The sequence below is a fragment of the Drosophila teissieri genome, chromosome 3L (assembly GCF_016746235.2).
Source record: "Drosophila teissieri strain GT53w chromosome 3L, Prin_Dtei_1.1, whole genome shotgun sequence".
Taxonomy (NCBI): Eukaryota; Metazoa; Arthropoda; class Insecta; order Diptera; family Drosophilidae; genus Drosophila; species Drosophila teissieri.
Genome location: NC_053031.1, coordinates 15,352,794 through 15,379,994, shown reverse-complemented (window position 1 = coordinate 15,379,994; position 27,201 = coordinate 15,352,794). Strand labels below are relative to the sequence as shown.

The following is a 27,201-nucleotide window of genomic DNA, read 5'->3' as shown; positions in this document are numbered from 1 at the left end:
AATTAAGTGTATTTAAGTCCTTATCTATGATCTTACCTTTTCAGTCATCTTACCTTTTAAGCAATTTGACTTACAAATATTATTTCCCTTTTAGTAATAACCTTTAAAACAAATTTCAAAGAATCATAAATCAAGATTCTTTAGTAAAAGCTTGCATTGGAATTTGTTTTAATGCAGGACGATGGTTAAAATTTGGAAGTGAAAAACCCACTTTTAAATTGTCAAAATTTCACTTTGCATTTATTTTGTTTCTCATTATTAGTTTTTTTTTTGTTAAATTTCTTCAGTTTTTTGTGGTTTCTTTTTATAGTTGCACAAAACTTACACACGTACATTACATAGAAAATTACAAACCTATCTGAAAATTGATTTACATTGTAGTTGGATCATATTGTGTATACATATATTTTATATATTATGTTAATAATTTCATTTAAAAATACATAATACATAAATACGCCTTTGTTGCTTCTTTAATATTATTACAATAATTATTATTTACTTTCTACTTTAGCTAGTTTGTTTTGCTTTTTTAAAAACCATAGATTACACTTTATCCCTAGATATATCTGTAAGTATATATCAATTTATTAGCTGATTGGCTGGCATACATTTTCTGTTCGTTTCCTCTTCACTTACTGCCTCGCATTACTTTGTTCTACTTGAATTGCATAATTGCAGCCAATCCCTAAAGATTCCAGATTTTCTCAATACTCTCGCTCTAAAATTTCCATTCATTTCCGTTTTCTTCGTTTTGAGTGTGTATAGCACCTTTGTATCACTTTGCATTAGCTCTAATTTAATTTCCATTATAAAAGCCTTTATCTTCCAAAGACAAAGACGTGTGAGTAAAAACTAGTTACTAGCTAAAATATACATATGCATGTATAGTATATAAATCTATAATTATATTCGTACTAATAGTTTTTCCATATTTGTTTGCACTTTACACTCTATGTTCAGTTAGTACTATGCTCATCTGTTCATCATTATCTAAGCTTTATCTTTCTGGATCATGCCTCGTCCAATCGCTAAAGATTTCTCGGTTAAAATTTCATTAAAATGGTCTTCACGCCCAACAAGTTCCGTACACTGTCGTTGTATTTGATGAGCACAACCTTCGAGGAGCTAAACATGTTCAGCTTTTCACCGGCGCACAACAGCTGCAGGCAGGTGGCTTTCTCCAGGAAATCGTCTATCTTGAACTCCCGGAGCAGGTGCTTCTGACTGCTGGCCAACGCATTGCTGTTGTTCGGACAGAGCTGAAAAAATTAAACGATTTGGTTAGAAACCAATAATTACAGCGGAATATATGTTAACAGTTTTAAAAATCATCTAAGTAGCACATACCTTGTTGAGCAACGTATCCTTCGATTTAACTTTAAGTAAATTGCACAAATCGTTGAGTAGTACCCATTTATCACTGCCCTCGTCTTTGAGCAAGTACAGTGGTGGCAAGGGCACATCGGCCTCTTCAAATTCAAAAATATCACCATTCAATTCACTATCCATTGTCTCGATGTCCGTCTGATCCTCGTCTAGCCTACTCATACTATTCGTATTCGCATTCGTTTCTGCTTCCGGTTCCGTTTCTGCTTCAGCATCCACTTCCTTCTTCACTTCATTCTTGACATTCACAACGCTTGTTACTAAATTATTTTCAACATTAGCATTCAGCTCCTCGTTGTTCTTATTGTTATTGCTATCCTCGTCGGTTCCTGGTTCCAATTTAACCATCGTTGTCGCCGTCGTCGTAGTCGCCGATCCAGTCTTTGTTGCACTCGTCTCCCCGTTCTGCTTGATCGTTGTTGTCAGCCGGTGGTCCTGGTCCAAATCCTCGGGCTTCTGCTCCTCCTTTTTTGCTGGTAACAGGCCATTCATGTTGCTGGTTCTGCTACTGTTGCTCATCCTCTGCTGCTTGGCCTCCTTCCTTTCTCTACGTAGAGCTCTGCTCATATCACAAGCTGTATTCGGTACATTACTGAATATATCATAACCATACTCCTTAGCATCTGAAAGAGATAAATGTTTAGTAAAGTAAAATTCTTGATATTCATTTCGTGTTTCCACTCACCAAATATCTCCCAAGGCCCATTGAATAGCATTGGCTTGATGTCAGCGGCGGCACTTTGTGCATCGCTGAGATGAGAGCTCAGAATGCCACGCATCAACTTGCTTGAAGCTAACATTAGCGGGGTTTGACCTGAAAGAAGATTGGTACAAATTGCTACAATCCTTGCGAAATGAAAGGTAAAACATCCAGCACAAACCTGAGTACGTTGCCAGCAACGGGTCGGCTCCATAGGAGAGCAACAGGCGCACCACCTCCTCGTGATCATTCTCGATGGCTCCGTGCAATGGCCTAATTCCAGATTGAGCCGCCTCCGAATGATTCGCTCCGTATTGGAGCAGAAGCCTGGCGATCTCCAGCCATCCCTGGGTGCACGCCTCGTGGAGGGGAGTGTAGCCGGCGTTATCCTTCTGGTCAGGGTTCATATTCATGCGATCCAAGCAGTAGACCACCACATCGATTAGCCCCTGGCGAGCAGCCTTGTGCATGGTGCTCTGGCCCACTCCCTTGTTGAGCACCCACTTCTGGATCTCACGACAGACATCCATCTCCGTTTTCACCTTTGGCGGCAAATGGGAACTGCCTGCGATGGTGCTATCCGTATCCTCCAATCGCTCATCCGCCGCACTCTGATTGTGTTCCAACAGTTGTTGTGTTATCTGACTGGAGGCTTGGTTCTGATTCTGATTATGATTATGATTTTGGGCGTGGTTCTGAGTCTGGGTTGGAGCTGGCCTCTTCTTCTTTCGTATGTAGTCAAATCCCGAGCTGCCCTTCCTACAACGATACTTTCTCTTATGGGGACACTGGGGAGCCGTGACGAACTTGTCCTCCATTAGAGATCTCCTGGCCAACTTGCTATCGTTAGCGCTGGCGATGCTGTTCATTTGCACCAGGAACTCCTCGTACTTCTGGTAACTAATGGCATCCCCTTCATCTGCCTCCTGGACACATTCTGGCGGTGCCGAAGCTGGACGTTCCGGACCGACGAAAATCTCACGGATGATCTCCCTGTGCTTCTGCAACTTGGTTTCTGTCCGGGTTTTGCTCTGCAGCACTTTGGTGTCGAAAATGCTAAAGTGCCGCTTGCTGATGTCATCTAGGGACTGGTTTTCCGTGGGGTTATCCTGCTGGGGCTGCTCGTAAAGTGAAGTAGAGGCGGAAGTTTGCGAGGTTTCACTATGGATCTGGAGGTTGGTGGAAGCGGGAGCAGAGACTGAGATCTTCCTTTGAGTGCTAGCCGTACTGCCATTTGTTACTCTCAAGTGGAGGACATCGATTATGGACTTCGGCGTGAAGTCCTGCTTACTGGCAGCTTTGGTCTTGGGTCTATTTCTCTTAAAGCAGGCCAGTTCCTGGCTGAGATCGCGGCGCTCCAAGTCCGGTAGTGAGGAAGCCACTTTGTTGAGCTTATTAATCGAGATCAGGCTGTGTGGGATTTTCAAAGCCAACTTATAGCGATACTCCTCCAGGTACAGTTGCTGCTGCGGCGAAGTCTTGGGTGGCTTTCCGGGACTATTTCCCATCTTGCTGCCCTTCAGCTTGGAGTTTCTACCATTCAGCGCTCCTAGATCAGAGTTTAAGCCGCGTTTGTTTCGCAAACGGGTGACCATCATCTCCTTCTTGCTGTCCACCACTTTGCGGACATACTTCCTCTTAATTTTGGTGGTGGAGTTCCTGATGATCTTGTCATTGCGTAGAACCTTACTGTTGGCCAACTGGAGTTCGAGTTCTTTGCGATGTTTGGAGCGGGTCATGGTGTTCAGCTTGTGGGCAATGCGTTTCTTGAGCGTGTTTCCCGGACGTCTGCCTCCTCGCTTCTCATTTTTCTTGTCCTGCTCCTCATCGTCGTCCTCTTCGGGCTCTTCCTCGTCCTCCTCCTGATCCTCCTCCTCTTCGTCATTGTCATCTTGTTCTTCTTCGCTCTCCGAGGTGGTGCTCTCCTGGCTTTCCTGCTTGGAGTTCTCTTCACCTTTGGTCTTGTTTAAGCTGGAAGTATCAATTGGCTTCTTTCTGATCTTGGCTAGGGAGGCGCTGTTGTTGGACTTGTTGCTTCGAGTCTTGTCCTCCTTTCTAACATCCTTTTTGGCGGAAGTGGATTTCGTCTTGCTTTCCTCGCTGGAGGTTTGATTGCGACTAAGTCGCTGGCTCACTTTCTCCTGCTCCTCATCGCTGCTCTGCTGAATGCTGGCAGCTTCCGGAGACCTTTGCCTCGTTCTCCCCTTTCGCAGTAGAGGTTTCTTTTGCCGCGCCGTATTCCGCTTGTGAAGCTCTGTGGTATCGCTCTCCGATGAACTGCTTTGGCCATGTTTGGGTGCCAAGCGGGCGGCAATTCGCTGTTCCTGCTGCTGACGTTTCTTCTCCCTCTCCACTTTGCTGAGTTTCTTCTGGCCACTGCCATTGCCCAATGACGAAGAGATTCCGTTGGTAGTTGTGGTTAATTGAGTAGTTGCAGATTCGGCATCTCCTCCAGCAATCGATGGTGCTGCCAAAGGTTGTCTCTTTAAAATGCGAGCAACCGGCAGATCATCTTCACTGAGCTCCAGTTTGATGCCGGTGTTGGCTGGTAATGCCGGTAATGCTGGTGGCACCACAACCTTGCTCATAAGCTGCTCAACGAGATTATTACATGTGCTGCCCCAGTCCATCAGGTTACCCAAACTGAGTTCATCTTCCACACCCAAATCGGTCGCCTTCGGTGGCGCTGGCGCCGGCTCTAACTTAATTTGAATGTGATTGGTAACCTGGTTGGGTGGCGTCCTGGGTGGTGAAATTGTACTAGAAGCATTGGTTGTGGAGGAAACGAGCACAGGCGGCGTAAATGTGAAGCCCTTGAGCTCGGCTTTAGTTCGAATGCGTGGTTCCATCTTGGGTACCAGATGGGCGGAAGTGGAGGATTCTGCACTCATGGATTGCATCTCCCTTTCCCGCTTGGCGGCCAGCGCCTGTTCATTCACAGCTATCACGGGCACTGGAGCAACTACAACCACTGAGGTGGGAGCCGCTATTATGGGTGCCTTGGAGACTAGAGATGCTGATGATTCCGCTTCCAATCTTGCTTGCTTCGCAGCGGCTTGATTGTACTCCTGCAGGTGCCGTTTCTTGCCCAAATAGTTGGGATTACTGCTGTTGTGTGGGCTTGGCGAAGGTGTGGGCATCAGTTCCACTGTCGGCTTGTTTACCTGCACAATGCTCGTCTCTGGTGGTAGCTGCTGCTGTCGCTTGGCAAACGGATTTGTTTCCAACACACTGGGACGCATCTGTTGCAGGGTTTTGATCACCAAGGCTGGTGCAGCCACTGCCGGAGGAACTGGAACCGTGGGTGGCACAGGAGCTGCCGGAATCGCCAGAGCCTGACGTATCACAGGTGTGGGCGCCGGACTCGTGGGTGCTCCGCCCCTCGTTGCAGCCGAGAAGTTGGGTGTAATATCGAACCTTGGCAATCCCAGGCCTCCACCTCCACCTACGCTTCCGCCCAAGCCCCCTTGTGGCAGCTTGTAGTCCGTGCTGGGTCTCTGGTACTTGTACTCCGTGGAATCCGCCGTCTGCTTCACCGTGCGCATGGACAAATCCAGTGGCGAATGAATCGCTGGCGGCGGGGGTGGTGGAGCAGATGGAACTGATATCGCAGCGGGTGCTGCACTCTGCTGGATGACTCTACTTGGAGCTGGATGATTCCTGGAAGGCGGCTCCATGTTCAGCGTTTTCTTGATGATCTGCAGATTCAGTTCTTGTTCGCTGGCTGTATTTCGTTTCAACATATCGTTGATTAAAGCACGATAATTGGGTTTTGTTACAGCTGGTGGCTTTTTGGCAGGATTGGGATGACTCTGCGCTTGGTTCTGCGCCTGGGACTGACTTCCTGGCTGGTAGCAGATATCTGGCCCATGGGGATATACCTGCAGGGTGGAGAAGTTGGCATTGCTAGACGATGAGGATGATGAGGCGGGTTGCTGGCTGTTGGCGGGTGGTGGAGCCGGTTGGCTACTATGCGGAGGCATGCCGGGATTCGAGCTCGTTCCAGGACCAAAAATCGTTCCTGGCGCTTCGGCCAGCGGTGGTCCTGGTGCTGGCGTGGGCGAAGCCACCGCTCCTGCCGCTGGCGAGGGCGTTCCCTGATGGTAGTAGCTTTGATAGGGCGCCGAGCTACCTGTTCCCACACCGCTAGCGTGCTGTTGCTGTATCAGCTTGCCATATTTGGTCGGATAGCCGTGTGGCGCCGGCACAGTGGCCATGGCTGGCGAGGAGTCCCTATCCTCCGCTCTCCGTATTATGCTCTCCGTATTATAGGGATTGTGGTAAAGCGAGGATCTCGTGGGTTGCGGCAATCCTCCGGCAAGAGCGTGCTCCGGTTCCATTTTCACATAACTAGAGGTGGCAGTTTGAGGTACAGGTGGTGCTGCCTTGGAGCTCTTCACCGGCTGCTGATTGTAGTAAGCAGTTCGCCCATAGGCGGCACCACTACCGGCTCCAGCGCCTGCTGGCGCCACTCCACCTCTGGGATACTCCAAGCTGGGTGCCGGAGTTTCCCTAATGTACTTCTCAATCGCATTGTGCACGGTGGTTTGGAACTTTTCCGTACTGAATGTCGGCATGGGAATATACAGGCTCTGGTGGTGCGATGTGGATGTGGGATTGGGCGTCGAATTGGGCGTGGCCCCGGCACTCCTCTGCTCCGGCGGAGTTTCGTAGTGGGGCGGACACTTGCGTCCATAATTCGGACTGGGTTGCTGGTGCTCGTTGCTCGGATTACTTGGATTGACCACATGCTCGAGTTCATAGTGGCGGACGGATGACGAGTTAGCGGCCGAGCTGGCGCTGGCGCTGGAGGTGGGTGGCGGTGGCTGTGGCTGCGAGGAGCTGGCAGGCGGTGCGTAGGTGAGCACCTTGGATGCGGCAGGTACGGTGGAGTACTTGATGTCCTCGCTGTAGTATCGCTGACTGTTTGGCAGGGGTCCCTGAATGGGTCTCGAACCCGTGACCGGGCCTCCTGGCTTCGCATAGGAATACCGGGACGGCTGCTGGTGATGCAACTGCTCATCCGGTGGCGGCCAGTAGGCGGTGCTACCCGTTGGATACAGGGCAGGATTTCCATGCTGTCGCAATCCAGGCGCCGGAGCTGGAGTCGTAACAGCTTGGCTCTTATAGCTCCAATTGGGATGCGGATCGGACATCTTCTTCACCGACAAATTCTGGTTCGAGGTGTAGTATTGCATGTGAGGATCGCTGCCACTCGTCCCAGCGGCGCCTGATCCTTGGGCCGAAGAATGAGTAGGATGAGGAGGTGGTGGCAAGCCGGGCTGAGTGTTTCTGCTCATATAAATTGCTGACCGGGAGCGCTGATCCTCGGCCATGGATGTGGGGTGATGTTGCGGATGGTGACTGACATAGCTGACGGAGGAGGAGGAGCTGCCCACCGATGAGGAGCTCGTGGGATGGTGGTGCACTTGCTGGTAGTGATGCGGATGCGGATGCTGCTGCTGGTGGATCTGCTGCGGTGGCTGATGCTGCTGCTGCTGATGTTGCTGCTGAGGTGGTGGTGGCGGCGGGTGATGCTGGTGGATCGGTTGCTGCGGGTGGTGCGGTTGCTGGTGATGTGGTGGCTGGTGATGTGGATGCGTTGGATGGTGCTGCATCGACGGATGCGGCTGATGATGTGTCTGATATTCGTGATGTCTGTTGGGTTCCATGGTGGTGGTCTGAAAAAGAATTGTATAAACTGATTAATAATTGGAAAATACATATATACGGACATTAATTACCATTATTTAAACCCCTTATCATTAAATACTATTAACAAAATAAATAACTAATAATAGGCATCACAAGGTTTAATGACCCAAAAAACCATTTTAACTATGAAGTATTTATATTCATTTAGTTAAAATATGCTAAAATAAACTACAAACTATAGTTTGAATATTTCGAATTTCTTTGGGAATGTTTACGTTACAAGTAAACAATGTGGCAACTATAATAATTTATTCATTGGAATAAGAGGATAATGGGATAAGCGATCATTAACACTTTATTTGGTTATTTGATTAGATCATTTTGTTTGCTTATCATATCGTTTTTTTGTGATTGAATATAAGCATTTGACTTGGTCAATTATCAGAAGATTTATACATATATGTATGTATGTAAATACATCAACTTTAAAGGGACATACTAAAGTCGAAATTTAATCTTCTCGGGGCTTCAGCTCGTCATTTTCTAAAGTATTTATTGTGGCTATAAAGTCTTCAAGTCGCAAAACACTCATTCTAATATGGATAAGATTCCACAGAAAGATGATGAAATTGCTATAAACAAATAAACTTAAAAATTCTCGTTGCCTTTTACAATACAATTCGTGGGAGAAAGAGACGGATGGCGGGGCAAAACATGAGAGGAGAGTGGGTGCGAGGGAAACGCAAACAGTTCAACGACTTTCTAAAGAACGTGCACGAAAATAAACTGACTTTCCAATGAACCGAGCACAGCACAAAATGCCCCAAAATGATTCACTTATGGCGAAACTAAGAGAAATTGGACACAAATTTGGATTAACTCAAAAGTGTTCTGCTATTAAAAAAGAAGAAGCTTGGTATACATAGGATTTTTAAGCTGGAAACGATTGTGAATTAGCACTTGCAGCTTTAAATATATTATAAAATGTATAATTCCTTAAATAATAAACATTATTATGCTCAGAAATCTCGTACAAGGAATTTAGATAAAAGTCTTAGCAACTTAACTAGTTTAGTTTCCTAACCAAAAGTTCAAAATTGCTGCAAGTTATGAAAGTGGAGCGGATAAGAAGTCTGATGTTCTTCTTGCAGTTTCTTAGCTCGTGTTCAGTCCGGAATTTCGAATTTCAAGCATATGCCATAGCGATAAGACTGCCAGTGTGGATCTGCAACCCGAGTTCATTTTCGGGTTTACTTTTTATTTTTTGGGGAATATGCACTCAACACTTCACTTTCTAATCACCTTTGGTGTTATCAGTTCTTGGGGATTGCCAACGGACTGACCGACCCCAAAACTAACACTATACTCACGTGTGGCCTGATTAACAAGTGTATAAACAAATAGTGCGATAATGGCTAGAACGGGGCATTTGTACAAAATTATGACAGAGATAAAAACATTAGCGAGAATAAGCGAACACACAGCACACAGCAAGGCGAAATGCCGCAGCAATCACATCTAATATAAACAAAAACAAATAAAAAAATAAAATAAAATAAAAGAATACAAATTGTTGAGACACAGAAATCTCATTGATTTGCGCACAAAAAGCTGACGGGCAACGTCAAAAGTTATTTCACGAAATACATTTTAGTTTCTGTATTGTGGGCGTGTTCGACATTGTTAATTGTCATTTTCTATATGTACAATATGCATACCTACCTACAGACATACACATTTTTGTGTACATCTGTGTCTATTCGAGTTGTTAATTTGTTTAAAGCAACATAAACTACAGCTATAAATAACCGAATGGCAGGTTTAAACGATTTCGAAATGGTTCAGAGCAATTTCGTAGTTTTTTGTTCGCTGATTTTATTAATTTGTTAGTAAAAGACTATCAAGGAATGAATAGATTTTATTCTAATATACTCTTTATAGTAGTAAACTAATATTAACAACAATGAAAGGAAACAAGGGGAACAGGCACACTTTAAACTACCTCGACCGCCTTCACAAACTCAAGGTCTAGAAAGTCGAACGAATTGGGGTCAAGCAGAAGAAAGAGGGTACCATGCCAATAAGATTCATGAATAAAAAGCATGCCAAACTGGCAAAAGGTAGGGAAAAGGCCTTTTTTCATATTTCAATATCTCTAAGATACATCACCGCACTTTTAATGTATCTGCTTCCTAACTCTAAGAATATAGAAGGCAAAAATAAAAGGGTTTTCAACCACTGTTTTGTCTTCTTCACCAGTAGATATCTAGAGATAATCTTGTTAAAAGCATGAAAATATAAAAAAATATATTTCTTTAGGAACTGCTATGCATGTAATATTTTGAATCTTTTAGTAGATACAAAAAACTATCTATTCTTTACACGCTTTTATTGAATATTTTACCTACAGCTAAGTTAATGTGATCCAATGTTCCTTTCGATTTCCTCAAGTGAATGAACTTGGTTTGCTCATTGAATAGTCGCTATCTATCCTAATCAATTACACTATTAGGCTTTCCCCTTCGTGTTTAGGCAAACATTTTATTCATTCGCATTTCAGTTATCTTTCCTCTCTCTGCTGATTATTTTCTTTTAGCTTTTGTTTTGAGTGCTTATTTGCAATTCAAAAAGCAAACTTTTTGGTGTTTGAAAATGAATATATAATACTACAAAAAAATAGAGAAGAGCCAGTGAAAAATTTAGCGGCTTGGCCTTGGCTTAAAACAAACAAAAATGGCAACAACAATTCGAGTTTGTGCTGTTGGAGAGAGAAAACAAGGCAATACAACACAATAGCAAACATTTGCGGCCTGTTGGCTTTTTGGCGCTTTTTTAAAGCATTTTAATTTGGCATTTGTTGTTGACTTGCCAGTTGCTCGTTGCCATTGGTATTCGTATTGGTTTCGCTGCATTCGTAGTGGTTTAAATGCTCGTTTTTATTATTGTTGTTGCCTACGCGGAGCGCTTTGTTTTATAATTTCACATTTCGCAAAAGTTCGTTGTGCTCTTACGTCGCCTTCTCTTTTTCTCGCTCACATTTAGCGCGTTTTTCATTTCACTTGAGTGGGGCATGTATGCAGGTACATACATATGTATTTACGTATGTACGTATATGTATATAAACATTTGTATGTCTGCGCCTTTTGTTCAACTGTGTGCATTTGCCGCTCGGTGTATTTATATCATTTGCAATAACAAAATAAAAATGCGTCACAAATTTATTTGCACTTTTGCCGTCGGTTATTCGTATTATTCGTATCAGACCCTCACGAACGCTAAATCATATATATATATAGACAAATACATACATATGTATATAGAAAGCATTATAGCCTTGACCTCTACAATCTACAAGCTGTGGCCACGGGCTAACGTTCTCCCCGAAATTGTTATTTCTTTTTTGGCTTTATTTTATGTACATACATACATACATACATACGTATGTGCATCTGTGTGTATTTAATTTATTTGGTTCTGCACGCCAACTTAATTGAAACTTTGTACCGGGCGTAAATTTGCACTGGCAGAGCCACAAATCAGTTCGAAATGCTGTAAGAATTACCATATGCACGTTTTTGCTTAAATTCTCTTGTAGTGTTTATGTAAGCCAGTTTAAATTGTATTTCCGGAGAATAAGGTATTTGGTTGTATTGAAAAGAGTTATCAGATATATACTACGCATTTTTCCAGTTTTTCGACCGCGATAACGCATACCCAGAATTGAATCAACTCGATATTGTACATATGCAAGGAAAACAAATGGATTCATATCTTCCGTGTCATTGTATGTTTATAAAATGTTAAAGCAAGCAATAATCATGACAGTGTTAATTCGGTTTTCCCAATCAAAATAGTATTGTATTTTAAATAGTTTTTTAATTTTGTTATAATTATAGCTCAGAAATTATTAGAGATTCATGACAGGTTAGAAGTGGGTATATAGATATTGTATTTTATATGTTGTGTGAATACTAATTAAAACCAAAGAAACGGCGATAAATATTTGTATTAGAAATGACCGAATGCTTAATACTGTAACCATTTTTAGTGTGTAAATACATTCTAATTCAACAAACTAAGGTGCGATAAGCTGGCCTTATGATCTCCTTGGAATTTATATTGATTTACTGCGTATAACTTCGTTTGGAATTATCATGCGTTAACAGTATCTTAAATTGATTTCACAATGTTTCAACCTATTTTTTATTTACTTTTGAACATAACGCAATTCTAATACTGAAATTAGCACTTTAAAGATCAGGCTTTATATGTAAGTATTTCTCAGTTCCCTTTATTTTCATTGGAATTCGTGGGAACCCCAAGTTCTCCATAGAATTTATTAGGTATGTATACTTTTGAATGAACAAATGGAATTTTTATAAAACAGGTAAATATGAGTATGAAATAAATCAAAACCTATGCATAACTGGAATTTAATTATCGAAGAATGCGAGAACTTCATTGTCAATGCTAGTTAAGCAGATATAATTAAAACCCCGAAACGGTTAGTTAATATTGATTTATAAACAAAACAGTGCACACCAAATACAGTAAAACCATAAAACGGATTTTACAGCCGTAGCTGAGAGTTTTTTCACACCGGGTGATCAACGTGAATACCGAAATGGATTTTGTTTGATTTGTATTTGCATATTGAGATGAGCAGTCTAGGTGTTGAGGTACTTTTGTGTAAGCCGAAAGAGAATGAAAACGAGTGCCAAAAACTCGAGCAGATGATCGTCCAAATGATTATGATAATGATGGCAGAACGAACCCATGATCATTCACATATTTTCTCCTCACCATGCTGGCTGCTATTGTTGTTGTTGTACTTGTTGTAATTGTTTTTGTTGTTGTACGCCTTTGGGGGCCAACAACGCACAGATAAATTAGCGAGTGAATCGCTGTTGTATTCGTATCTGTATCTGTTTGTGTACTCTTTTGTTCGTGTGTTGTTTTTGTTGCTTTGTATCTGTATCTTGAAGTGCGCTTGTTTGTATCTGTATCTGTAGAATTAATGTCACCGCCGCAAAAAATGTTGTAATACACATAAAACGCGGCGCGAGACAAGGACGGAGCGACACAGTTGAGGCGCTGCTATCTCTGTCGCACACGGGCTGTTTGCATTAAGATGATGACAAAATCAAATAAACAGAAGCTAAGGAAGCAACAACAAAACCAACAAAGCAACAACAAGAAATCAGCAAGCAAGCGGGACAATTTAAGATAACAACAATGTCAACGACTGCCGCCCTCTCTATCGCACCCCCTCTCCCTCTTCCTCCCTCCCACCTAATGTGCACACGTTTTTTTATATTATCGCGTTCTCTCTCGCTCCCTCATCGAACAACAATAAAAAGAGTAGTGACGAAAACAACAACCAGCAGTTGTCGTGCTTCCCTTGTTGTTTTTGCTAATTTCATTTCAATTTATTAGCATTTCATTTGCAGTTGTTGTTGCCTTTTCATTGCCGCAAGTTTCGTTTTATTTTGTTGTAGTACTTGGCATTTTTTTTCCTGTTCATCGTTTCTGTAATTGTTTTATTGTTGTTGCTGCCACTTTTTCATTGCTTTTTGAAGTCAATTTGTCATACAATGATTTAATTGCCTGAAATTATGAGTTTGTGAAATACGTACAAGAAGCAGAGATATTGCGAAACGTAAACTTTAACTTTAATGAAGAGATACAAAGTCAAAGGAGTGGGCAACAAGTTGAGATTGGAAAGGAAAGTTTAGCGAAAATAAGGCAGTTAAGAGGGAAAACTCAAATGGCAACACAAATAAAAGAGTTCAGCGAATTACATAATTTGTAAGAGATTTCAAAATAATGCGTAGAATAACAAACAATATAAAAAATATAACTCAATTTACCAAAAGTTGGGGATATACACAGGGATAAATATTGAGTATAAATGTTTATAAACTGAAATAAATAAACATTTACAGCTTGAAAACATAAAGAAAGAATATATAAACAAAAGTAAGACTGATGACTCAAAATATGGTTTTAAATATATAAGAGTAAGTATAAATAAGTATGCATACTTATGAACATTTATGACTAATAAAACATACGAATGCAAAAACACACTTTTGAGTCATCAATGTTAAGGTTGCTGCTATAATTAGCATTTTTCTTAAATTAACAAAGCATATTGCATTGAACAAAGTATGTATGCACAAAATTTATCTCAAGTGGATGGTATCTATTAAGTTGCATTTAATATTTTCAAACAAATTTCAGTTTCTATACGGAATTGAAAACCAATTACATACACTTTTGCCGGTAACTTGCCATAAAATTGTTCATATTTCTTCAGTGAATCGTTAAAATACAACCCAAATTTCACACCTAGAAGCGTTCCAATTTTCTCAATTCCAATCGATTCAAATTATAAGGTAACAAACGCCATTATATGAAATTAGATCACGCTAAATGAGTGACACAAATTCCATTTGCATTGCATTGCATAGCATGGCGCACCACTCGCATGCGTTCTGATTATTGTCATTGAAGTTACTTCAGTTCCGTTCTGCTTTCTACTTAACAAACTAATCAGGAAAATTATGAAATTGCATGGGAAAGCAACAGACGACGAAGGAAAATAATAAGATAGCGGGCTTTGCTAAGCTGACATATGAATGGATTTAGTTTGAGAAATTACTATGCTAATTCCATATAATTCATACACTTAAGTGGCCATTTGATGCCCAATTTTACAAATTAAGGTGAAGTTACCTAATCCAATTAATATTTGGCCTATTTTACTTGATCCCACGAAAATATATTTAAATTCATTCTTCTGAAATATATTCGAATTACATTTATTAAATAATTTAATTCTATACCTTTTGTTATTTTATTAATTAAGCTTTTATACCCCTGGTAACAAAGGCAAATTTATTCGCCATATATTTAATTTACTGAAAGGTTCATTTACCTATAAGGTGTTGTTTGTTTTGTGTTTGTTTTCATATTTCATTCATTCAACTTTGTAAACCGAGTTTCCTAACTTTGAAATTCGTTTCGCACTTCAACAGGTGTCAAATTGTAGAGAACACAATGTAATGCCAATGAAATGAGAACAACAAGTTAAGTTTGACAAGCAATTTGAGACTCCAACAAAAACGTGGCCAATTTGGATAACGAAAAACCCGAGTATAAAATATTTTCCCGTTGAGTCACTAAATTGTTTGTGAAATGATATTGCATACATTGCGAACGCAAATTTTCCTGGCTGGAAACTGAAAACTAACTATGACAGCGAAATGTAGCGAAGTTTAAGTGATTTTACGTATTTGTTTTCCAATTTTGTCCAGTCAGCAATTGAGTTGGTAGTTTGTTAGATATGTGTGCATGTATACGCTACGCTCACTAAAAATAAACCGAGTAAACAAAAGCTGGCAAAAAGGGCAGACAAAGTAAATTTATAGTTGCTTTAACACAAAAAAGTACACAAAAAAAAAGAAAAAAGCGAAGGGAACTGTGTGGAAAACATTTTTGAGGGGGAGGGGAAGGGGAAGGTGCAGCCATGTGATAGGTGAAATGAAGCAGCAAATAGAAGGGGTTTCAACTTGAATTTATGAGCACTTTTCCATAGCGCCCACAAAGTTTCGGAGCAAAGTTCAAATTGATGGGAGTTTAAAGGCGAAAAAGTTCTTATCTCAGTAAATTTCCTTAAGCGGATGAAGGTAACCATAAAACATTCAGGGTCTTGGTGAAATTTTATTGACAAAGGCTCCGCCGCGACTGAAGTTGATTTACATTCAAAACACGTTCGAGCTGCTTGGCATTTTTGAGCACACCAAACTAACTCACTTTGGTTCTATTTATAGCCCAGCCCAATTGATTTAGAAATAATTGTAATTTAATCCGGAAAGTCGCGTTGGCAGAAATGTGATACCCTTATAAATTATAGGTATTTAATTTCGCACTGTAATGAAATCGCTTGATAGCCTATCTGAAAGATAAGGTCGAAAGTGCCAAGATAGTTGACTTTTATTGGCCTGCTTTCAGTACTTAGAAGTAGATTTTGCTTATTTAAATAAGCAGCAGCATACTTAAAAGATACTAAATAAAAAGCTCGTTTAATTAATTTCCCATACTTAAAATCAGCTAAGAAGCGTCAACACTTTTCCCGTTGATGCCATCCGCTCATAACCACATTTCCTATCCGATCCGGTTAACTGCCACACGAGATACAAAAAAAGCCAGCAGATATTTCTTCAAGTTAACGTTATTCATCAGAGCCAACTTGCACACACACACACATACTATAATCTTGGCTTGTTCTGTTTTCGGTTTTCTCTGTTTGTTTCGAAACAAACCGGTTAAACGCTTTTTGCTTTTAGCAAAAAGCAGCAGCAACGAGGGAAAAGAACAGCACATAAAACAGAAACCGTTTAAGCGTACAATAGGCGTAGATAGCCAAGTTATTGAGGGGGCTTGGGGGGAAGGGGGGCAGCGGAAGATTGGGGGGCGGGTCAGATTGACTACAACTAATTATCAACCCCAACGAATCGCGCACAGCTGTACAGCGCAATCAGTTCAAATCGCTCCATTCTCGGCCTCCCATTTCCATTCGAAACCTTTTATCATCTATCGAATACAGCTCGGCCAAACAATGTAACCATTTTTATTGTTTTTTGTTTTTTTGAGTTGTTATCAGCGGTGGCAAACGGATTCGACCTATTTCGTTTCACAGATTAGCTCGAAATGAGGAAACACCTAAACACCACACCAGAGCGTGATAAACAAAACTAAAATCTTATCTGTTTAAAACCGAAAATAATGTAATAGTGGTGTTTCAGGTAACAAACGTTTATTTATTACAAGTGTATACTTAATTTAAAAGGAAATTACGAAGCTTATAATACGGAAAGATTCCTCATAGTAAAACAAATATTTCGCTTTATATTGTACGAAAAAGTATTTAGTATTAAATTCACAAACTAGAACATTAGTTAATTCGTGTTTTGTTTGCCAATTTCGGCGACAAAGCCCAGTAAAAGTCAGTAAGTATAGATATAAACAAAAGTGTTAAATTACAGTATTTAAGCCAGCTTCGCTTTGAGTAATTCGACAGCGTATTTTATGTTCGTGTGTGCATAGCTTTCCCAGTTTTCCACTTTGTGTTCTGTTTCCTTTGGGTAATTAGTGAATCAGTTCTACAACATATTTCCCAGAGGGGAATACGACAAAATAAAACATATATCAACACATACCATCGTAACGTATCGGTTTACAGGCTGATAACAAACTCGAACAGAGAAACGTGACTTGGAGCGGTCAGTAAGTGCACCAAAGTCAGGCTATGCCAACTATTTGATCAAGCTATGCAAACATAGGCATTGGGAATGCACGATGCAACCGAGTTGCTAAAATATCACTCAGTAGAATGTTAAGGTCATTAAACATCTCAATGATAAAACGTATATCGTGCACCTATGACAAGCAGTTAGTCATGAACATAATTCGAGTAGCAGTTTGCTTTTAATTATAAATCTATAAAAGTATTTTAGCATTTCAAAATAGAGGCTCTATAAGACTTTCTTAAAATGGTAATATCTCTAGAAACTAATTTTTGATGTTCTTATAAACATTCTTTTTATTTGGTTAATCCATGAAAGGCCATTGTGCTGCAGTTTAATAAAAACCTTAAAAGTCCACTGAAATAGTTTTGGTTGAAACATGTTAACGCAGAAAAATGCTGGAGCATATAAATATGTAATTTATTGTGATTTATCTTCGGGTGAATGAAAATGAAAAGAAATAATCGTGTTCATTGAGCATCGGCTTTTACCGTTAATTAGATGGCGATAAGGCACAAAAAAGCCGAAATTTTCGACGAGCGTGAGAAGCTTTAAAGAAGAGCTTCGCGAAAGAAGAGTCAAGGAATGAAAGAAAGAAAGAAAGACGAGAAGACTGAGCAGCTGTTATCAAGAAAGTAACTGTAAATAAGCCACCTGTAGACATTTCGCATGCTCCAAAAAAAAAAAAAAAAGGAACCAAAATGCCTTCCATCTCTTTTCTTTTTGTCTACCTCTCATGCAAACGCTTTTATTTGATGGTTAGGCCCCCACTTTAATTAAAGCACGCACTTTTAAGAAAAGCATCGAAATATGCTAATTTGCTTCACTTACCTTGAGATTGTGTCCAAATATTTTGTTTCTTTGTTGCTCCTCTTTGCTGTGGTCCTAAGTACCGTTTACTGTAATATATTTATTGTAAACTGGGCTGTAGTTGTTGTAATTCCTTGCAGCATTGCTTTTCACTTTACTTCACCAACACACAGAAACACACACATACACATATGCAGAGATAGAAATGGGGAGACGATACACGAACAAAATTTCTCGTGCAGCAACTTTTTCTCTCTTTGCTTTCTTTCTTTTGCTTTATCTTTTTTTATTTTGTGTAAACCAGTATTTTGTGCCTTCTTTCACTTGTATGCTTTATGATGTTGTTGTTGTTGTCGTTGTCGATTTATTCAAGAAATTGTTGAATAACGGTTTCTGTTAGCCGCTATGCTTTCGTGTTTGTTGTTGTTGTCTTGAATTTCACTTTGCTTTCGCGTTTCACGCATTGCTGCTGCTTCTTCTTTCGTCGCCGTCGTGTTGCTCCTTTTTGTATTTTACATTTTTTTTAGCCGTGGGAAACCTGTCCAGCAGCCTTAAAGCCGCCGTTTTTGTTGCTTTTCATTTTTTGGCTAAACATTTTCATTGCTAAAAGAGCACTTGGGACTTTTATTATCATAACTCATTTATCGCGCTGTAGGTGTGCGTATTTATAAAGATAAAAGCAAGCAAACAGCGCAGCAAAATTCCAAATAAATAAAATTATTGTTGCTCAACGTTCATTGCCACACACACACACTCACACACGGCCAGACACACACCAACACCAGCAGACGACGAGTCAGACACTCACACATGCATACACTTTTTTTGGGGCAGCGTTTTTTGTTGTTTCAAGGCAACTTTATTTCTTGACTCTTTTTTTATTTTCCTCCCCCGCAGGGAAACAAAGAAAATTTCACTTGTCTCGCACACTCACACTACGAAGCGCACACACAGACACTGTGCCTTTCCCAAAGGAAATAATATTTAAAACATTTATTGACACAATTACAAGGTTTTTGCTTCTTTCGCTCGACGTTGTTATTGTTGTTGCTGTTGTGGTTGTTGCCGCTTGCTTGCTTTTTTCTTGCTGTTGTTGTTGGCCTACTTTGTGTGTTGTTGCTGAATTTTTTCTCTCCTCTTTTTTGTTGCTCCAACTTCTCTCCTTTGCTTTGCTTGAAAAAATTTCACACGCGCCGTTTCTTTTTTTGTCTGTTCTCTTTACGTAAATTAGATTGCCATTTGAAGTTATCTTTCGGGGGATTGCACTTGGTATTAAGCTATATTATACATATATGTGTTGCACTACATTATATTTATAAACATTATGTGTATTCGTTTGAAATTTTAATTGTATTTTTATAAAAAGAAAATCAGACGAGACGAACGTATGAACAATGAATGACAAAAAATAACCTGGGTTTAATGGGCTAACATTTTGCGTTTAACAGCACGCTGAGTGCTGTGCGGCGAGCAGCTGATTCTGCAGTTTTCCGTTTTTTAATACCGAAATATTAAATGGTATATTTTGAGTCCGATTTGAAAGTAGCTCAATATTTGTGATGCGCACCTAAAATCTATTTACATGATAGCTTTATGAGACATAGACAAAAAAATATTGGCCTTAAATAAACGTTTTAAAAATATAATAACAAATACTTGTTTTTGGTCCCTAGACATTTGGCACGCTTTTATAAAATTAAATATTATTTACTGTGTATTATATCTTGTGTTCCTGTTCTATGGTACTTGAGCTTTCCCACTTCTTCTGTGACAATGTTATGTTTTTAATTATAAAGTTTAATTATAACATTAAAATATTTATATGCGTATTAATTATATCTTTCTTATGGTATTTGTGGTATATTTCAGCAATCGAGATTTGGTCACACTTTAGTTCTTGAGGTGGCGGGACGATTGGCTTCTAGTTTCGTTTTCGATCGTTCGGAAGCAGAAATGTCAATGTAAAGATTGATTTAAAGGCTAAGAAGTGCAAAACTGGGTGCATGATCCATTCCAGATGAGCTCCGACGACGAGGGCTCCGGCGTAGAGCGGAGATTCTGCGCCATCGGCAACCACACGCTGCGGAGGCCATTCCGCAAACTGAACAACATGTATTTGGTACGCTTCGCCTGGCGGCTGAACAGCGAGCTTCGGGTGGGCCAACTCATCTGCTGCAAGTGTTACACGCACCTGGTGCGACTATACCGGAAGAAGAACGACAATGCCAAACTGCATAAGATGTCCAGGGATAATGCCGCCAGCATTTCGGACGCAACCGGCAGTCAGTTGTCGCAACCAAGTGTCATTACGACTGTGCCCGCTGCACCGGAATCCCAGCACTCCAGCCAAAGTTCCGATTTCGGGGATTCATACAGTCAAAGTGTTGTGACAGCCGATGGAGTACTGGGCTCCGGTGAAAACTCCAGTCACGAATCAGACAACGTGCCCACTACTAGCGCTGCTGCGATCACGAAACGCCAGCATGCGAGGACAAACTATACGGCGAAACCAACCCGGAGGATAAGTTTGGCCTTGACTACGCCGGATAGTGATGACTACGACCCCAATTCCAATCTCAGTCTGAACGCCGTGAATGGCACTCGACTGCCTCACATTCAGCCGATTCCAAAGAGGCGTCCGACCACCCTGGCCCAGCCATTCATGGACATTTACTTGCAGGGAACCACTGGTGGTTAGCAGATTTATTTTTATTCTGACTAGATGGCAAGATGTGTTGAAGTTTGTTTTTAAGATACAGATAATTTGATATTTTTGTACCCTAGACTAAATTTTATTTTAGTTTTTGTGGCAGGAGCCACGCAAAGATAGCAGTTGAAAGATTTATTTAAAAGATCCGCAGGAGGTTAATGATTTGATGATATATACGTTTATTATATGAATTTAAGTAAGCCATTTTGACACTTGAGCACTAGAAGAGGTTGATGATTTAATAATATGAAGGAAAAGCCCATTGATATTTAATTGGCAATAGCGCATTTTTTAGTTTATTTAATTTAACATGATTTAAACAATAAAGCAACAGAATATTTGTATAAATAATTAACCGATAATTTTATTAACGTTTCTGGGGAGCAATGGGACTACAAAGTATTATTAATATATTAATAATTATTAAATTGACGGATTAAAGTGTTGGGAAGAAAGTGAACAACGTTTCTAATCAGTTTCCCTCAAAAAGGTCGAGTTTCGAAAAGCTGATAATGTTTTCTATTATATTATCGCTTAAATTCATAATTTAAATTATGATTATCGGCAAATATCTATTAATACAGGTTGGGATTTTATTTAACGTTAATATTTTTAGCGTACACTTGCAACTCTGAAATATCGCGCAGTTGGCAAAAATATCGATATCTTCAGCGCACTCGACAACCCTGAGCCACAACAACAAGTACGTGGTGCTGGGCTATAAAAACAAATGGAACTGCGCTGCAGTTGCTTTAGTTGACAGAATTCTCGACGCAGTCAGAGCAAACACGAAGGCGGCTAAAAATCGACAACTTTCCAGTTCGAGCGTTTCCAAATTCTGGTTATCCCGTTGAGCAAATATCCTAAATTTCAAGCAAAATGGCTGGACGCGATGCGGCTTCAAATCAGTTGATTGACTACAAAAACTCCCAAACGGTGAGTGTGCTGGTGTGTGTGCGAGCGCACGAGAGCGGTTGCTGGTTGCGTGTGTGTGTGTGTGAGTGCCGGCAGAAAAATAAAAAAACAAGAAACCGAAAAAAAGCAAAAAAGGGAAAAAAGAGAAAGAGAAGGGAGAAGCATTGTTCGAAATAAAATAAACAAAAAACAAGACAATTGCAGCAACGATTGCTATGAGCCTGTACTTTCCATTAATTATTAATAATGTAAAAAAACAACAAAGGCTGGTCGGCAGATGCCAGTAATTTTGAAAGCCGTTTCGCCACAGTTCAAAGTTCAAAAGCCGCCTCCCTGAGTCTTCTATTCGTACAAATCTTATCGGAACCGAACTGATAAACCTTATCAGTGTGACAATGCTTATTGGATTTGTGTTTTCTGTACCTAATCCAGAGTTTGGCTAGGTTAATTTATTTTCCCTAGTTGGCTGCTTAAGGAAATCCAAAGTTTAGTCTAGCTACCTTATTTTCTAACCTTGGCTGACCTTTCCCCTTCGTTTATTTTCATTTTCCGCCTCGCTTTTCACTTAGCACTTCCATTTTCATTTGGCACTTGCATGGTGCATTCGAATTTGTTCGTTTGCACTTTCGTGTTAATTATTCGCTTTCGCTTTTGCCCGAACGCTCAGATTAAATGCATGATTTCAATTGAGGAATCGTGCCCTCTTAAAGTTTTAAACAAATATTGTTTGTTCACACTCGAGAAAGTGTACTACACATTTGAGTAGTTTCCTAAATTCGTGGCAATTGCAACATTTTATACAATGCAAACATTTTCTTGTACAATTTTGTATCAATAAATGGATGAAATAATAACTCATTGCCTCACCCATAGATATTGTATCTTTATATTAATTACTCAGCAATTTCCCATTGCATTTCCCATGTACCTCTAAAAATCGATAAATGAAATAATAATTCTGCATAGTTTTTTTTAGCTAGCTGATAGGCATCCGAAACAGCTAAGTAATTGGCTCAGATAGATTAGATTGATCAAATTGTTGGGTGCGCACTTTGGGTTGGTTACAAAGTTAATAATTTCATTTTTTGTTTTATTTAACATCTCCTTTTTACCCCATTGAATTTATGATTAATCTAGAACTAAGTTCTCGCATCGCTGATTTAGGTGCATTTGTGCATTGAGTCACGAAACCAATTACTGCACTACTTAAAAGCACGCAGTTAGCCATTATTTTATATAAACAAATATATATATATGAACTTTTTGAGGACAGCGACTGCTGGATTGCACCGCTGCTTGCGCTTATAAGTTGGAAAATTCGTTGGGAGTCAATGGACTTTGCGGCGACCGGCTTTATGTTGCACAAACTGGTTGCAATGTACTTCGACTGCAACTTCGACTTCAAGTGATCCAAGTGACAACGAACCCGGCTCTAAACCCGTTTTGGAGTTGCGTGCGGAAGGCTAGACTGCCTTGGGAAAATGCGTTTGCCAGCCATAAGTCAACGCAAATTTTCTTTCTCCAATTTGGTTATGCAACCTGGCTGGAACGCCCGGCTAAAAGCGACTGTATGTGAGAATATGTTTCGAACTGACCCAGAAAAGAGAGCTCCACAGTTGGTTGGTTCGTGTTGTTTTAGTCGATTTTGACCTTCTATGACGAAACTGTGAAAACTGCATTCTGTCAGGCAATTAAATGTTTGCCTTTGTTTCGGTGAATAATCATGGCAACTAGCTCCTTTGTTCTTTGGGTATCTCGCAATCAAGTTCGTTTGGTATCCAAGAAATTCGAAAATGCAAGGAAAATACTTGGAATATTTCAAACCCTATGCATTGCGTAAGGTCATCGTTAAGTGGTTGTAAGGTTCTTGCAGAACCCTAAAAATCCTTCAGCTTTCTTTTTGTCTTTTTGTGATACATGATATCTAGAAGGCAAACTTATCTTATACCTACAGCAATCAGGTGCACTGATCTTGCAAAGCTGCCTCATTAAGTTGCTGTTTGCCATCTTTGTGTCGTTGGCACCGTCGACAAGTTGCAATTAAAAACATTCTAGTAGAGTGTGTGCTTTGCATTTCTATACGAGATCGGTGGAGGTTCTCTTATCAGTTTGCTCTTCGCTGGAGATATCTACAACCACATGCATACGCAACAAGGCTCTGATAGGAACCAGATTGACTTGTTGGGCGTGGATCGCAGTTCCACTCGCATTGTCGTTCCCGGTTTGCTTCACTTTTCGTATCTGCCCCCTGAAGTGGCCCCATATTGTTGTCTCAAAGTGCAAACCATTCGCACTGAAATGTATATATGTACATATGTAGTATTGTCCAGAAAATTAGGAATTTATATGGAGAGCTCACAAACAGGTGAGCTAATTCTGCCCCTCTAAAAGCCGAATTCAGAAATGATAATCAAATTTTATCTCTTTTGATTGCTTTACCGATTGTCTTTTGTCACTAAGTGGTTAAAGTACAGAGTTCCTTCAGCGGATTTCTCCTAATCTAGTGACTTCCATGAACTAAGATTTGATAAGATTTGCAAGTTACTCATCACCCCAATTCCTAAAACAATTAACATATAACTGCCCAACGAGTAATCCCACCCCAAGTGATATATCTTAACGTCTTTGTTGTGAAATACAAACAGTAGCTTCATTTATATGTTTGACACACCAGCAGAGGCTTCACTTTGATAAACAACCTTCTGTATAAAATGCCATATGCACTGTTCTAGAAATGCTTTCGAATTAGAATTTCGCATGGCGTTGTCAGGTTTCAAATCCATTAGCTAAACAGTGCGCATTAACCGGTGACAGTTTTGCAAATTGTTGGCAGAGTTAATTTTATAATTTACTCAATGCTTGGCTTGGCTTGCATGCGAAATAAACGATGAGGTGATTAAGGAGCGGTGTCGAGTTTCTCCAGGGAAATAAATTGAAAAGCAGGAGAATGGGGATAAGGATGAGGATGGATTAGATCGGCTGATAGATGGCGGACATTGATATTTCAGATGGACAAGGCACTTTTATTAGCTTAATGGAATGAAAAAATTAATTGATCCCCCCTTCAAAAACAGTGTAAAATCATTTTGATATTCGAACAATTTATTTTTTATTTTACAAAAGCCATTCAATTGGTTTTTTGTTTGTACACGGATTTTATGTCTTGACATGTTAATGCGAAAACCCATAAATCATCACTTCATTAATGCCCTAAGCACTTAAGAACACCTGAGAACTCTTATTTCTAATTAAAATATGCACTGCAATTGCTTCTAAAATGACCCCCCGTGTGGAGATAACGCTGTTCAATCTTTATGTTTATGTTTTTTGGCGAAAACCCAAAGATTAAATGAAAGTCCGCTGCCGAAAAAAGAATTATCGCAATAGAGCTGATAAGATTGCACGACACTTGAACTAACATTTTAGAGCACAAAGTTAAGAAAGTTAACTTATGCCCTTTGCATAGCACCTTGAAATTTAAACCAAATTCATTAAACTTTACTTTCACTTATGTTCGCAGGTCTCGCCAGGTGCCATTACCACTGGCAATGGGGCACCCATTGGAATCAAGGACGCCACACAGACGGTGGGTCCCCGAGGTCCCATTCTGCTGCAGGATGTGAACTTCCTGGACGAGATGTCGCACTTCGACAGGGAGCGGATTCCAGAGCGTGTGGTGCACGCCAAGGGAGCTGGTGCCTTTGGATACTTTGAGGTGACCCACGACATCACCCAGTACTGCGCCGCCAAGGTTTTCGACAAGGTCAAGAAGCGCACTCCACTGGCCGTGCGATTCTCCACCGTGGGTGGTGAGAGCGGATCTGCGGACACCGCCCGTGATCCCCGAGGATTCGCCGTCAAGTTCTACACGGAGGATGGCGTCTGGGATTTGGTTGGCAACAACACGCCGATCTTCTTCATTCGCGACCCCATCCTTTTCCCCAGCTTCATTCACACCCAGAAGCGTAACCCGCAGACGCATCTGAAGGATCCGGACATGTTCTGGGACTTCCTCACCCTGCGACCGGAGTCCGCCCACCAGGTGTGCTTCCTGTTCGGCGATCGCGGCACCCCCGACGGTTATTGCCACATGAACGGCTACGGCTCCCACACCTTCAAATTGATCAATGCCAAGGGCGAGCCCATCTATGCCAAGTTCCACTTGAAGACGGATCAGGGCATCAAGAATCTGGACGTGAAGACCGCCGATCAGTTGGCCAGCACAGATCCCGATTACAGCATTCGCGATCTGTACAACAGAATCAAGACCTGCAAGTTCCCCAGCTGGACGATGTACATCCAAGTCATGACCTTCGAGCAGGCCAAGAAGTTCAAGTACAACCCCTTCGATATAACCAAGGTCTGGTCGCACAAGGAGTATCCTCTGATTCCTGTGGGCAAAATGGTGCTGGATCGCAATCCCAAGAACTACTTTGCTGAGGTTTGTATGATTTTACTATAGTAATATCTTCTTTTGACTGTAATGCAATCAATTCAACTCTTTTACAACTTGAAAGATAATTAATTTGGTATTTTTCTGAACCTCAGGTGGAGCAGATCGCCTTCAGTCCCGCTCACTTGGTGCCCGGCATTGAGCCCTCTCCGGACAAGATGCTCCAGGGTCGTCTGTTCTCCTACTCGGACACCCATCGCCACCGCCTGGGACCGAACTACTTGCAGATCCCGGTGAACTGCCCGTACAAGGTGAAGATTGAGAACTTCCAGCGGGATGGACCTATGAATGTGACGGACAACCAGGATGGTGCTCCCAACTACTTCCCCAACTCTTTCAACGGTCCCCAGGAGTGCCCCAGGGCCAGGGCTCTGTCCTCCTGCTGTCCGGTGACAGGAGATGTCTACCGCTACAGCAGCGGCGACACCGAGGACAACTTTGGCCAGGTCACCGATTTCTGGGTGCATGTACTGGACAAGTGCGCCAAGAAGCGACTGGTGCAGAACATCGCCGGCCACTTGAGCGGCGCCAGCCAGTTCCTGCAGGAGAGAGCCGTCAAGAACTTCACCCAGGTGCACGCCGATTTCGGTCGCATGCTGACCGAAGAGCTTAACCTGGCCAAGTCCTCGAAGTTCTAAGCAGAGGAGGGCATTGCGCCGTATCAGACTTGGTTTTTGGCCTTAATTACGATTAATCCACTGGAACTAATTATTCCAACACCACCACCACCACCACCACCACTGACCACCACCACCCATTCCGAATTTGACTAACAAAAGCAAACGCTTTTCGGATCTTTGGTTGCGGGCTTCAATTGATTTAACCACGAAATGTGTCTTGTCTTGTTTTGATATTCAAAATTGTTTTAGTCATAAACGAATTACTCTTACATATGTATATGCAATGGATATATAATAAATTCTTTATATTTTGATACAACTGTTTCGAATTCATTCCTGTTTTTGTGGGTTTCTTAATTAATTTCCATTTAAACATTTTTTGAATTACTTCGGTACCCAAATTACTAGGTTTAGCACACATATCTTAAATCTCTAATATACATACATACATTAAATTGTTTACCTTTTTTATTTTAATTGTAACTAGCTGCATTTTCTATGCAAACTATATTTTAAACTATTTCGAACATTTTCAAATTCAGCAACAGGGTTCCAGTTACCATAAAACTATGCCAATAAGTCTCAAACCTCCTCTGTGGAACTCCCATCCCTAGCAGGCTAAGTTATCGATTTATAAG

General features: G+C 40.9%; 3 protein-coding genes across 5 annotated transcripts; 2 read left to right on the top strand and 1 right to left on the bottom strand.

Annotated features, from left to right (window-relative positions):
- Nucleotides 1-435: 435 nt before the first annotated feature.
- On the bottom strand, nucleotides 436-19,264 carry LOC122615861 (AF4/FMR2 family member lilli). 3 transcript variants are annotated; one of them, XM_043791019.1, is made up of 6 exons: nucleotides 18,971-19,264; nucleotides 17,887-18,479; nucleotides 2,271-7,770; nucleotides 2,075-2,203; nucleotides 1,351-2,012; nucleotides 436-1,262 (listed from the first exon to the last, which is right to left on the bottom strand). In XM_043791019.1, the coding sequence occupies exons 3-6, from the start codon at nucleotides 7,759-7,761 to the stop codon at nucleotides 1,047-1,049; spliced, it is 6,498 nt and encodes a 2,165-aa protein (XP_043646954.1). In that variant the 5' UTR covers nucleotides 7,762-7,770; nucleotides 17,887-18,479; nucleotides 18,971-19,264; the 3' UTR covers nucleotides 436-1,046. The 3 variants fall into 3 exon arrangements, with proteins under 3 accessions (XP_043646954.1, XP_043646953.1, XP_043646955.1); XM_043791018.1 differs by having other exon boundaries at nucleotides 17,887-18,468; XM_043791020.1 differs by having other exon boundaries at nucleotides 17,887-17,954.
- A 482-nt stretch (nucleotides 19,265-19,746) lies between these two features.
- LOC122617291 lies at nucleotides 19,747-20,889 on the top strand. Its single transcript, XM_043793090.1, has one exon. The coding sequence runs from the start codon at nucleotides 19,883-19,885 to the stop codon at nucleotides 20,561-20,563; it is 681 nt and encodes a 226-aa protein (XP_043649025.1). The 5' UTR covers nucleotides 19,747-19,882; the 3' UTR covers nucleotides 20,564-20,889.
- A 430-nt stretch (nucleotides 20,890-21,319) lies between these two features.
- LOC122617808 (catalase) lies at nucleotides 21,320-26,882 on the top strand. The gene is made up of 3 exons (XM_043793796.1): nucleotides 21,320-21,511; nucleotides 25,011-25,931; nucleotides 26,039-26,882. The coding sequence occupies exons 1-3, from the start codon at nucleotides 21,455-21,457 to the stop codon at nucleotides 26,579-26,581; spliced, it is 1,521 nt and encodes a 506-aa protein (XP_043649731.1). The 5' UTR covers nucleotides 21,320-21,454; the 3' UTR covers nucleotides 26,582-26,882.
- The last annotated feature ends 319 nt before the right edge of the window (nucleotides 26,883-27,201 follow it).